General features: G+C 52.5%; 4 protein-coding genes across 4 annotated transcripts; 3 read left to right on the top strand and 1 right to left on the bottom strand.

The window, feature by feature from the left end:
• The first annotated feature begins 791 nt into the window (after nucleotides 1-791).
• Nucleotides 792-1880, top strand: LOC123072215 (probable esterase PIR7A). Its single transcript, XM_044495784.1, has 2 exons — nucleotides 792-1230; nucleotides 1311-1880. The coding sequence occupies exons 1-2, from the start codon at nucleotides 802-804 to the stop codon at nucleotides 1719-1721; spliced, it is 840 nt and encodes a 279-aa protein (XP_044351719.1). The 5' UTR covers nucleotides 792-801; the 3' UTR covers nucleotides 1722-1880.
• A 24-nt stretch (nucleotides 1881-1904) lies between these two features.
• On the top strand, nucleotides 1905-4387 carry LOC123072216 (probable esterase PIR7A). Its single transcript, XM_044495785.1, has 3 exons — nucleotides 1905-2354; nucleotides 2433-2528; nucleotides 4030-4387. Exons 1-3 carry the CDS (start codon nucleotides 1980-1982, stop codon nucleotides 4363-4365), a joined length of 807 nt encoding a protein of 268 aa, XP_044351720.1. The 5' UTR covers nucleotides 1905-1979; the 3' UTR covers nucleotides 4366-4387.
• A 60-nt stretch (nucleotides 4388-4447) lies between these two features.
• Nucleotides 4448-7411, bottom strand: LOC123072214 (psbP domain-containing protein 7, chloroplastic). The gene is made up of 3 exons (XM_044495783.1): nucleotides 6778-7411; nucleotides 5253-5475; nucleotides 4448-5022 (listed from the first exon to the last, which is right to left on the bottom strand). The coding sequence occupies exons 1-3, from the start codon at nucleotides 7091-7093 to the stop codon at nucleotides 4704-4706; spliced, it is 858 nt and encodes a 285-aa protein (XP_044351718.1). The 5' UTR covers nucleotides 7094-7411; the 3' UTR covers nucleotides 4448-4703.
• A 573-nt stretch (nucleotides 7412-7984) lies between these two features.
• LOC123066357 (auxin-responsive protein SAUR71-like) lies at nucleotides 7985-9095 on the top strand. Its single transcript, XM_044489451.1, has one exon. It carries the CDS (start codon nucleotides 8115-8117, stop codon nucleotides 8400-8402), a length of 288 nt encoding a protein of 95 aa, XP_044345386.1. The 5' UTR covers nucleotides 7985-8114; the 3' UTR covers nucleotides 8403-9095.
• The last annotated feature ends 3182 nt before the right edge of the window (nucleotides 9096-12277 follow it).

Genomic DNA, 12277 nt, shown 5'->3' with positions numbered 1-12277 from the left:
AGGCATATTTTTTAGAATTTGAATATATATTCATTCTCAAGAACATTTTTTGAATTCATGAATGTTAAATAAAATTTGTGAACATGTTCTAAAATTTAAAAATCTTGAATAGTCTTAAGAAAAATAAATTGAAGAGTTTCAATAGAAAAACCAGATGAAATAAGAAAAATTAGAAACATGAAATCTCCTTACGGACACTATTCCTACTTTACCCCTTGACGGTTAGGGCAAACGCTCCACTAAAAGCTTCGCCGATGAGCCCGTGGATTTGTCTACCCACTGCTTGCCGCTTCGATGGCCAGTGATGGGAGAGGAATCCTGGTGCCTCCACTCTGTTTACTAGTTTCGATTATGGTATTTTTAGTCCTCGCAGGTACGGCGCTTGGGTGGATGGCGGCGCTTCATCTTCGAGTTTGTCTTCCGGACTATGATCCTCTCGAGTTTGTCAGTCTGGACATTCTTGACGGAGTTCCAACGTAGATTTTTGTCGTCTCCTTGGACAGTGAGGTTATGATTTCTCGTCCTGTGATAAGATTTAGTGTCAGGTGCTCTAGATCTATTCAAGAAGGGTTCAACTGTGACCAATGCTGCTCCAAGGCGGCACGTGCACGAAGGCTTCTAGTTTGTCATCGACAAGGTCAAGCCGGCTTTATATGGGAGCGGCCATAGCTACGCATCGGCGGCTCATTCTGACGGCGGCAGTGGTTGTTCGCTAATCTCAGAATCTTAATGTAATTTTTATTATGTTTGAGGTGCTTTATACTACTGATGAACTTTTTTAATATTGAAAAGAGAAAAAAGATGCTGCACGCGTATATCTTACTGTTCTATACACAAGCGGAGGTTCCGGAGATGGAGAGCGTCGTGAAGAAACCGGAGCGGCACTTCGTGCTGGTCCACGGCCTCTGCCACGGCGCGTGGTGCTGGTACAGGCTGGCCACCATCCTGCGCTCCGCCGGCCACCGCGTCACGGCGCCCGACCTGGCCGCGTGCGGCGCCAGCCCGGTGCGCGTCGACGAGGTGCGCTCCTTCGCCGAGTACAGCCGGCCCCTGACCGACGCCGTGGCCGCGGTGCCGCCCGGCGAGAAGGTGGTCCTCGTCGGCCACAGCTACGGCGGCTACAGCCTCGCGCTGGCCATGGAGGCGCACCCGGACAAGGTGGCCGTCGCCGTCTTCGTCGCCGCGGCCATGCCGGCCGCCGGGTGCCCCATGTCACATCTACTCTCGCAGGCACTGAACTACTACTGATCTGATCTACCATAGGATTGATGACAACCTTTTGAATCATTTCTGCTGATCTCTCGTTCCAGATCATGGAGGAAACGGCGACGGACTCCGCCACGGACAGCGTACCGGCCGTGACCGGCGGGGCGGAAACGTTTCTCCTGGGCCCCGAGCGCCTGTCACGGCGTCTGTACCAGCGAAGCTCGGCCGAGGACCTGGCGCTGGCGACGGCGCTGGTGAGGCCGGCGCGGTGGTTCCTCGACGACGCGGCGATGACGGAGAGCGTCCTGACCGCCGACAGGTACGGCGCGGTGAGGCGCGCGTGCGTGGTCACCGAGGAGGACGCGACTTGGGCGGCGGAGTCGCAGCGCCGGATGGCGTCGCGGTGTCCCGGCGTGGAGGTGGCGGCCGTCGAGGGTGCCGACCACATGCCCATGTTCTCCACGCCCCACCGGCTCGCGGCGGTCCTCATGGAGATCGCCGACAAGTACATCTGAGCTAGACATCAGCTCATCGCCGGTACTGGCTGCCGTTTGCCATTGTTCGGCACTGATTCTTGCGCCGAAAGGAGAATCATCAACAGCTAAAAAAGCAGAGCATCTCGCTATCTTATGAACTGTACCAATAATAATTAATAAACAATCGAAAATACTTTTCATACATCTCAACCACCACTCGTAGAAAAGTGGAGAAATGGACGTGATCATGTCGCGTGGACTAAACTAGTCCAAGAAAAGAGCTCGGCGGACAAAACGATGGAGAGCGCAGCCGGCGGGGAGCTACGGCGGCACCGGTTCGTGCTCGTGCACGGCGTCTGCCACGGCGCGTGGAGCTGGTACAGGGTGGCCACGGCCCTGCGGTCCGCTGGTCACCGCGTCGACGCGCTCGACATGGCCGCGTGCGGCGCCAGGCCCGGGCGCGCGGAGGAGGTGGGCTCGTTCGAGGAGTACAGCCGGCCGCTGCTGGACGCGCTGGCGGCGCTGCCGACGGGGGAGAAGGCGGTGCTGGTGGGCCACATCTACGGCGGCCAGAGCCTGGCGCTGGCCATGCAGGCGCACCCGGACAGGGCCGCCTTCGCCTCCGCCGCCATGCCGGCCGCCGGGAAGCCCCTCAAGTTCGTCTCTGAACAGGTGAGCCCCGCGCGCGCCCACTCGATCCACACCTCTTCTCCCCCACCATGAACGAACCTAACACACTCGATATTACAGTTCGCGCAAGAAAGGGGCCCGGGTTTCTTCATGGACAGCGTGATCGAGACCACCTCCGGCGACGACCCGCAACGCCCTTGCAAGACGTTCCTGCTCGGGCCGGAGCAGTCGCGGAGCCAGAACTTTTCTAGAGCCTGGGCAAGCTTGAGCCTATGTGTCTAATGTCGAAATTAAAATGTGATGTTCTGATAGATACAACATATAAAATAGCCCCGAACTTCGTTACCAGAAATCATTAATAACAAAAAAAAACGAATTTAAAAACAAGGTCATAAAAATATAGTTTCAAAGTGGACTAATATGTAACATATCGATATTCAGTTTCATAGACCAAAATGAATTTGAGACTTGACAATGAAAGTCATAGAAGCAGGCCAGCGGACATGGAGTATTTGATCCCGAGCTCACATGCTCCCGCATGAACAGTACAATCCAAAAAAATAGTAAATTTTTTTCAAAAAATCTGATTTTTTTGTGATGAACATTGATGGATTTTCTAACTGCGTGCAAAATTTCAGGTTGACATTCGTGGAGGTCTAGGTAAAAATATTAAAATCGATGGTCCAAAAAAACTATTGTTGGAAGCATTTTGGAGCATCGATTTTGTTATTTTTGCCCAGACCTCCACGAATGTCATTTCAACCTAAAACTTTGCACGCAGTTAGAATATTCATCATGTTCATCACAAAAAAAATCAGATTTTTTTTTAAACTTTTACTATTTTTTTGAATTTTACTGTTCATGCAGGAGCTATGAGCTCGGGATCAAAAGAGCACTTTCGCAAACTAACCTCATTCCACGCAAAAGTATAGCTATCCAAATTACCATCCAAATGTCCTAAAAAAATATTACTCTCTCTGTAAAGGAATATAAGAATATTTAGATCACTACTTTAGTAATCCAAACGCTCTTATATTTCTTTACGGAGGGAGTACAATATAAAAAACAGATTCGGAGTTCACATAAATTCAGAGCTTGTAGGAATAAATGGAACATAGAATAGTGTGTTAAAGAAAATCACGAGGCAGATGTAATTTGTGATAATTGGTTGCGATGAATGTTCGAATACTATTTTTATCATGATCTAGCTTGAATAAATTTCAACAGGTTGACCTACATGTGTGGATAGGCACATCAGTTAGCAATCTTACTTAATCTGATTACGAAGGAAAGAACGAGTAGGCAAGGTTGCAAGCCGTTCCTGCCTCCCCCGGGACAGATCCACTCATCCCGCCGCCAGCCGCGCTCCGAGGCCAAGGCCAGCCTCCGGCCGCCGCCGCCAGTCTGTTTTCGCGCGATAGGCAGTCGAAGCCGAACAGCGCAGGTGGAGGCGAGCGATCAGCAAATAGAAACATCGATTAACCAACAGCCGAACGTGCGTGCGTCAACCTAGCGATTAACCGACAGCAGAACGTGGCTTGCTAGGCCTAGCTCTTACAAAGCCCATTACCAAACGAAGCCGGCCCAACACAATTCTGCCCGGGAAATCACGGTCCGTACGTCAATTTTTTCAGCTATCGCAGGACATCGTACAGCGTACGCATAGGCATCGAGCCCGGGCAAGTGCCCAGGCTGGCCGGGCGCTGGCTCCGCCCCTGGGCCGGAGTACATGGCGCAGCGGCTGTACCAGCTCAGCCCGCCCGAGGACCTGACGCTGGCGACGATGCTGGTGAGGCCGTCGCGGCAGTTCGTGGACGACGCCGCGATGAGCGGGGAGGGGGTACTGACGGCGGAGAGGTACGGCGCGGTGAGCCGCGTGTACGTGCTCGCCGAGGAGGACGCCTCGTGGTCGCCGGAGTTCCAGCTGCGGATGGCGTCGTGGAACCCCGGCACGGAGGTGAGGGGGCTCCAGGGGGCCGATCACATGCCCATGTTCTCCAAGCCCAGGGAGCTCTCGGACCTCCTCCTGGAGATAGCCAACAAGTACACTTGAACCAGCAAACTTCATGTTCAGTTATGAATTCTGAATAATTCTTCGGAGAATTCGAGAGATGTCTGATTCTGACTGCATATCATCAAATATGAATACATTCTCTGTCCAAAAGAAAAGTGCATACATATGTGTAACAAGAAGATTATGGTACAGATCATTTTTGTTGCATTTCTCCTCTACTTGACAAAACCTTACGCCCAGACCTTGCTAGGGAAGTTCTTCAGACATGGATGTCACCAAGAACATCATGATACAAAAAACATTTATTTATGTTACATTTACTCCTCGGCTAAACGAGACCATGACCGACACGGGTACAAAACTGTTTATCTACAAGATCAAACATCGATCACTAGGCTGAAGGAATCCGCCATGGCAAAGAACTCTTCCTTAACCGACCTCCATGCCGACTCGGGTGCCTGGGCATTCAAGGTGTACAGTTTGCCGTCTCTCGCGCAGCACACCGCCACATTGTGCCGCCGAAATGATGGGCTTTCGACTCGGAATTCCAGCTTGTAGTATTTCACATTGTTCACGGTGTCCTCTCTCAACGCGGCACCGATCAGAGTGGCGCTGATGTCCGGGTTTCGCTTTGTCCTTGCGATCCTCCTCAGCACCACTTGCCCGACATCTTTAGGGCCGCCGAAAGACTCGATCCTGTTCCAAGCATTCCAATGCTACTTTAGAGAACACTATGACATACTAGCGGTGCACTCTACTCATTTTGAGTGAAATAGTAACTCGTTAATGTGACCGGATTTCTTATGATCATGTTTCATACAAGAACTGAAGTATACTATTTAAGCAGTAGGAAAATGCTTACGCTAGGAAAGAAGTGCTAATGCACATTTCATTAAGAAACTGAAATGACATATGAGTATACTTACGAGAAATCTTGAGGGACGGTTGATACAATGACGCTGACATTGAGCTCCCCGTTGGATCCCGGGGGTCCAAAAGCCGCCACCGGTCCACTGACGTTCCGAGGTCGAGATGAAGAACCCCCATTTGTCAACGGCGGAGGGTCTAGTGATCTCTGCAGCTCTGCTTTCTTAATTTGGTTGTATAGTATTGTCTGGTCTCCAACCCAATTTGCTGGATAGATGAATTCTACAGAGTTCAGAGAAATTACAGTTAATAATCTGGCATATGTGTACTAGTTCACAGAACATATTGCAAATGATGAATCTTATCGATGCTCGGAAGCATCCACTCTCGTCGTATTGTCCTAGAGCGGGGAAAATATCAAAATATTCGACAGAAGAAACCCCCAAAACATGTTATCTTGTTGAGAATCGGCCACGAGATGCCATCAATGATCAATCGTGCTGACATGGAGCAGATGTGGCATTCAGCTCCTGGCCCTAAAGGCAGCAGCAGATAGCTCATAATCCACCCATACAATCCCATTGGAGGCATGGCATAGCAGATGGGTATAGTAGATTGTAGCTGCAAGGACCACATTTTTTGTAGCCACTCATGCTTGTGCCACAAAGGACAAACATCATTTTTCTGTAGAAAAAAATATAGAGAAATGTGTAACTGAAGGTTCCCCTCGATGTCATATTCCAGAACCAACCAGAACAAAAAGGCAGGCTAATCTGTGGCACAAAGGACAGGGTTCAATTTTTTGTAGAAAAAAAATATAGTGAGATGTCTAAACTCTAAACTGAGGTGTGCCCCTTTGCCCATTGGTCCAATGACATATTCCAGAACCAACAAGAACTAAAAGACTAGGCTAATTCTGGAATTATATACTTTTCCTTTTTTTTTCTCTAGTGAGCATGGAATGAGTAAAGGAAATTCAGGAATTATACGGTTTTTCTTCTTCATATTTCTGTGGGTGGGATGTGAACACACCACAACTAATTGGCATCACTAGTTTGTGTACTTTTTTGGTGGGGGCACAAAGTTGCAGCTTGATAGCAACATGCACAAGCAGGGTTGCCTTGAATTTTATTTGGTGGCTGATGGCGAGCATCAACCCGGACCGAACACCAATTTGCCAGAATGCCAGTCAAATCAGCTTTTCTCAAATCAACACATTTATTTTTCCTCTTTCGTGGCTGGTTACTACTACCAATTTTATTCTGAGAAATGCTTTGAGTTGCTAATTCTATCAGTGTCAAGCATTGTAAACGTGCGCTCAGAGAAGTCTCGGTGCGAATAGTTGAGCATGACAACCCGGTCAATGTGAATGACTAAACGTGCATTCAGAGAAGTCTCGGTGTGAAGCGTATGATTACTAATCTCATTCTGAACAAATCTTGAGTTGCCAATGCTGTCAGCAAGCATTCTAATTCAGAAATGCACTCAGTCACAGAGCATGAATACATGAATGATTGTTGCCTGTTGACAAACGAGCAGAAGAAGCAAAACTAGCTAAGCTACTGGTGGTGGGGAAGTCAGTACCCAATCCGTTGTCGGAGTCGAGGCAGCGGGTGAAGCCGCCGACGGGGTAGAGCACGTCGAGCCGGAGCGAGCGGCCGAGCTCCGGGGAGAGGCCGAGGAGGAAGCTGGTGACGCCCCCGAAGTTGGCCCCCACGGCCGCCGCGGCCGCCGTGGACGCCCCCACCACCAGCCGCCGCCGGAACATCGACGCCAGCGCCGCGAACTCCTGCGCCGGCGAGCCGGAGCACCGCACGGACGCCACGCCCCCGCGGCACCCCCTACGCCGCCGCCCGCCCAGCGCCGGGTGCTGGTGCCTCGCCGCGGCCGCCGTGTCCATCGCCACTGGCTGGAGGGATGATGGATGGCCTCGCGGCACGCGCGGCGCGGTGGCCGGAGCCACGCGACGGGGAGAGGAGAGAACGAATGTTTGGTGGGGCGCCGAACTGCTGCTGGTCTGAGTGCGTGTGATTTATCCCGAGACGTTTTCACCGGCGGGCGGAGCTGGGTAATGGGACTGCGTGGCCGGCTGGCGGCCGGTGGAGCGAGCGCGTCTGGGTTCTCCGTCCAGCGAGCGCACGCACGCACGCACGCAGCTATCCGATGAGATCGGATCCGGGTGGCGTTGGACTGACCCGCGCACGGGGCCGGTGGTGAAGTGCGGAATGAGTTTCGCCTCCATTTGTCGCGCTCCGCGCTCGAGAAGGCCGGCAGATTTTTACGACGCACCGACCGAACGACCTTTCCTAAAACTTTCAGACAGATGGCTACATCTCTCTCCAAAGTCTTTTTCTAAGGCCAACTCCACCGCACGACCCCATTTTGTCCGGGAGGGTTCATTTGGGGTAAAACGGACAAAGCAGATGACCCAGCGGCAGACCCTATTTTACTTTTTTGTCCGTTTCGTGTCCGTTTCACCCCATCCATGAACCAAAATTGGCCTTGTTTTGGGGCCGAAGCGGATACAAACGGACACTCTCTGGCCACTCCTCGTCCGCCTCGGTCCGCTTGCATGTGCAGTGTGGCCCGCCTGTCATACAAATAAAAAGGAATCATCTGCCCACCCATCCCCTCTCTCCTCCTTTTTCTCTTTTTCCCCGGCCATGGATGCCCGCTACGTGCTGCCGCTAGCCTACACGACGAGCTCCGGCAAGGCAGGAGCACCGGGCGCAAGCTAGGGCGGTGAGCCCGGAGCGGCACGGGCGGGGCGAGCGGGGGCCGGCGACGGTGACGCCGCATACGACGAGCCCGCGCGGGCGCTGGTGGTTGCAGCACCGGCCCGGCCAGGTAGGCGCGCGCTTGGTGGCTGGGCGGCTGCAGTGGCGGGAGGGGCAGTCGACTCCTCCTCCGCGGCCGCCGCCATGGCATACCGGCAGCTCCGCGCGCCGAAGCAGGCATCCACGACCGGCGGCGCCAAGGTGCCGCAGGGGCACGTGCCGGTCTGCATCGGCGAGGAGGGCGGGCCCGTGGAACGGTTCGCCATGCGCGCGGACCTGCTGGGCCGGCCGGCCTTCGCGGCGCTGCTCCTGTGCGCCTCCCAGGAGTACGGGTACGGCCACCCCGGCGCGCTCCGCATCCCCTGCCCCGTCGCCGACTTCCGCGGCCTCCTCGTCCGCCTCTCCGACTTCCCCTACGCCGACGAGTGCTAGGGGCCGTCCTCCGCACCTTCTCGGCCTGCCGCTGGAGAACTCTGCCCCCACCCGACGGCGAGGTGGGCGCGTGCGAGGCGCGAGCGGGCGAGGTGGGCGCGCACGGGGCGAGCGGCGGACGCGTCTGGGAGCTCCAGGCGTGCGCAATGGCTGCCGGGGGCGAGCACGAGCACCCCGGGCGCGGCAGCTACGGGGCCGAGCAGGTGGGGTGCAAGGGCAGCGAGGCGCGGCGACGAGCGGGTGGGAAGGTGCGGGACGGACATTTTTGGGTCGCTCTGTCGCGGTGGGCACCTCGAACACAAGCTGGACACGCATGTCCATTTTCGTCCCCATTGCCACCCCAAACGGATGAAATCCGGACAAAACGGACGTCTGTTTGGGGTCGTGCGGTGGAGTTGGCCTAAAGGGCACTACTAGGCGCTGGTGCGCCGGCCGAATTTCGGCCGGTCAGTGTGCACCCATACGATTGCAGCTTCATCTGCCGTTGGATCTGGACCTTTTTTTTCTTCCTCGTCTCGCACATCATGCCAGAACAAAAAAAAGGAATCTCTGGCGCACCCGCCCCGCTCACGCAGCCCACCATGGCCGCGCGTGCCGCTGATTCGAAGCACCGTCGACTCGCCGTCCCCGCAGCACTGGTCCTCGCTGGATCTGGCAGGACACCATCGCTGCACCAAGCCGTCGCCATGTAGCAAACCAATTAACCGGTTGTCGTAAAAAATAACACCGATGCAGCAAAATTGTGGTGTCGGTTCCAGCAAAATCGGCCTCCGGTTGCAGCCTTCCAGTGAAAGTTCATCGCTGTCGCCGTTTGTAGATGGGGTAGTAGCTAACAAAAACGCCAGTTCCAACAAAAAAAAATTGATTGTTCCAGCAAAAAATGTATCCAGCAAAAAAAAACAAAAAAAAGGATGCTAGCAAAACTCAAATACACTGGTAGCAAAACAAAGACAGTGGTAGCAAATTTGGAGTGGTTCAAAGGTAAAAAAGATGCATCGGGCAAAAAAGTCGAAAGACTGGGTAGTAGCAAAAACGGAGACGGTGGTAGCACAAATCAAAGACTCCGGTAACAAAAAAATGGAGTGGTTCTAGTAGAAAGCTGGATCCAGCAAAAAAAATCAAAGATGGGTGCCAAAAATCCAAAAAGGACGGCTGTAGCAAAAACCAAACGATGGTAGCAAAAATTTGGAATGGTTGTAGCAAAAAAGCACTTCCAAAAATGTGGATCCTAGCAAAAAATGTCGCTGTTTCCAGCAAAAACAAAAACCGGTTGTGACAAAAAAAATTGCCGATTGCAGCACCCGCCCATGCCGATTCCAGCATCTCGTTTGCTCATACAAGACGTAGCCGCCGGCCCATCACCCGGTGGAGGATGGCGCACCCCGGAGCAGCACGGGGGCAGGTGGAGGCGGCTGCTCGCTAGAATAGAGCGGGGCAAGTGAGGGCCTTACGCTCGTCGGAGCAGCACAAGGGGAGTTGGACGCGGCCGCTCGTCGGAGCAGCGTGGGGCAAGGGATGGGGTTGTGCTCGTCGAGCAGCGCGGGGGGTGGTGGAGGTGGTCGCTCGCCGGAGCAGCCTGATCTGTGTTTGATTTGAAGGAAAAGGAGATGTGTGGCGTTAACGGGAAGAAAGAGATAAAGGAGATACGAGAGCGGTTTGCGGGGCCCACTAGTGATGCGTGGGGAGAGAAAGGTGCGAGGGATGTGGGGACGACGCTACGTACGCAGGCCATGTGCGCGAGGGACCGGCGGAATACGCAGCTGGTCGACCGGCTGCGAACGTTTCCCTTTTCTAAACTCGTTTCTGCCCGGGAGAAAAAACTGTGGTACTACTATGTCACGACCCGGTCGTGGAATGGGTCGAGATCGGACAAATCACCTGAGTACCTTGGTAGTTTGGGATAATTCGAGAAGAATTAGGGTGAGGAATCAGAGAAGGGGCTGAGGAACAAGAGAACGGGAGGTGAGAAATCTTCAGAGTTCATTCATCTGCAACATGAATCTCTTTAGTGTTACAACGTGATACATATACTCCTCCTACTAGGCCCACACACAGATAACCCTTGGCCTATCTTGTAGCCCACACACAGGTACAAACCTGATGTGGGGGCGAACCTCGAGACGAGAGTCGGTCCCTTGTTGACCCGATTTTTCACGACACAAAACTCCATTGCAACAAGAATTTGTTGCGGGTTTATGAAATTATTCACAAACTCCGCAAAAATAACACGCCAACCCCTCAATCTGAAGGAATAACGTGGACGAACCATATAACCTCAGCTTGTAATCTCCTACACGTCGTGTCGCAGGAACTCACACGCCAGTAGAGATTTTGGACAATAATTCACTAAACTCGATAATGGCCGGCGGCCGAAGAACACACATGTGTCTAAATCATCTAAAAAATGGACGCGTATAGTGGGCGGCCGGCCGCCCACTAGTGCGATCGGGCGGCCGGCCAGAATAGTTAAGCCCCTGCCCCCCCCCCCCCGCGCGGTACAGAAAAGGAAGGACAGGCGGCCATCAACGAAACCGATCGAGCGGTCAATCCCGAACAGAAAAGCCGCCTTCTACATGGCCAGCTGTCCAAACCCAGCGTCCCAGCCCCTCCCACGCCCGCTCACACCACGCCCTAGCCCCTCCCATGCCGCTTTCTTCTTCTCCACGAAAAAAGGGAATCCAAGGCTCTTCTTCCTCCTCCTGTACAGCCGTCATTGCAGCCCAAAAGTAGAAGAAAACTACTTCACGAAAAAGATCTAAGGGCAGGATGAACAGAGCCATACCAAGCAGCAATATCAGGCATTACATTGACGAACGGACTTGGCTTTATAGTAGCAGCCACCCCTTATAACTTGACTCACAAGAAGTAATTTAATATTTAACTCTACGTCTCTAACTCACGGCTAAAGTACAATTGTAACAAAAAAACAACCTAATTAACTAACCGGCCCAAACTTGGTCTCTGCATATTGTGATACGGCTGAGTTGGTTTGGTGGACCCCAACCGACATTTTTGAAGGACATAGCAGACCACGTACCAACAAATCTAATTGCATGCTTGATCTTCTCCTTACGTGGCAAGAATAAAAACAACCTTGTTTGCATGGCGTGCCCTTCACACCAATATGTGATCCTTCCATTAATTGGAAACTTTACACGTGCATGGCACGTCATAATCTTTTTTCCCAAACCAGGAAACATGTTCCATATCTCCAAGGCATATTAAAGTATTCATGTATTGGCTTGGTCTCTCTATGGCACGTCTTCCTACTAATCTCATGATGAACCCACATGTATCCGTAGAACGACTTTTGGTGCATGCAAACATGCGGTCCATGCAACTTTGGACTAGAGTCACGGCTCATCTTTTGCACAGCCTTGGCATACACACAAGTTTCACTAATAAGATGTTCCTCATCATCATAGCTTAGGCGAAGGTACCGTGGTACTTGGCATGTATATTTTGGCATGTCAATATCTTTGACCTGGAGTCCTTTGACACACGACAATGTCTGAACATCAAGAACACCAGTGTTAGTCAAGGCCATATCAAAACCACATAGCAACAACCCATACAGGGGGTGTTACACTCTCCCTCCCTTGAAAATCGGCTTGCCCCCAAGCCGATGATGATCAAGCTTGAATTCTGAATACCTCCAATCTCATCTAAGTGAAGAGCTAGTCCTCCTCGGTCATATGGCAGTAGCATGTGCGTGCACCTGATCAGCTCATTGGGAGATGGCACTAATTCAGTTTCAAATGGAGCTGCAGTTGGAAATCGGGGCATGTTGTTCACACACAAGATAAATCTAAACCAACTTGAGGTCCCTTCCTTGACAGCAAGCAGGCGAGTGCAAGTTTTGGTCTCTCCCTTCA

Source organism: Triticum aestivum, chromosome 3B (genome assembly GCF_018294505.1).
Source record: "Triticum aestivum cultivar Chinese Spring chromosome 3B, IWGSC CS RefSeq v2.1, whole genome shotgun sequence".
In the NCBI taxonomy this organism is placed as follows: domain Eukaryota; kingdom Viridiplantae; phylum Streptophyta; class Magnoliopsida; order Poales; family Poaceae; genus Triticum; species Triticum aestivum.
The sequence above is the reverse complement of the archived record's forward strand: the minus strand, read 5'-3'. Positions and strand labels throughout refer to the sequence as shown.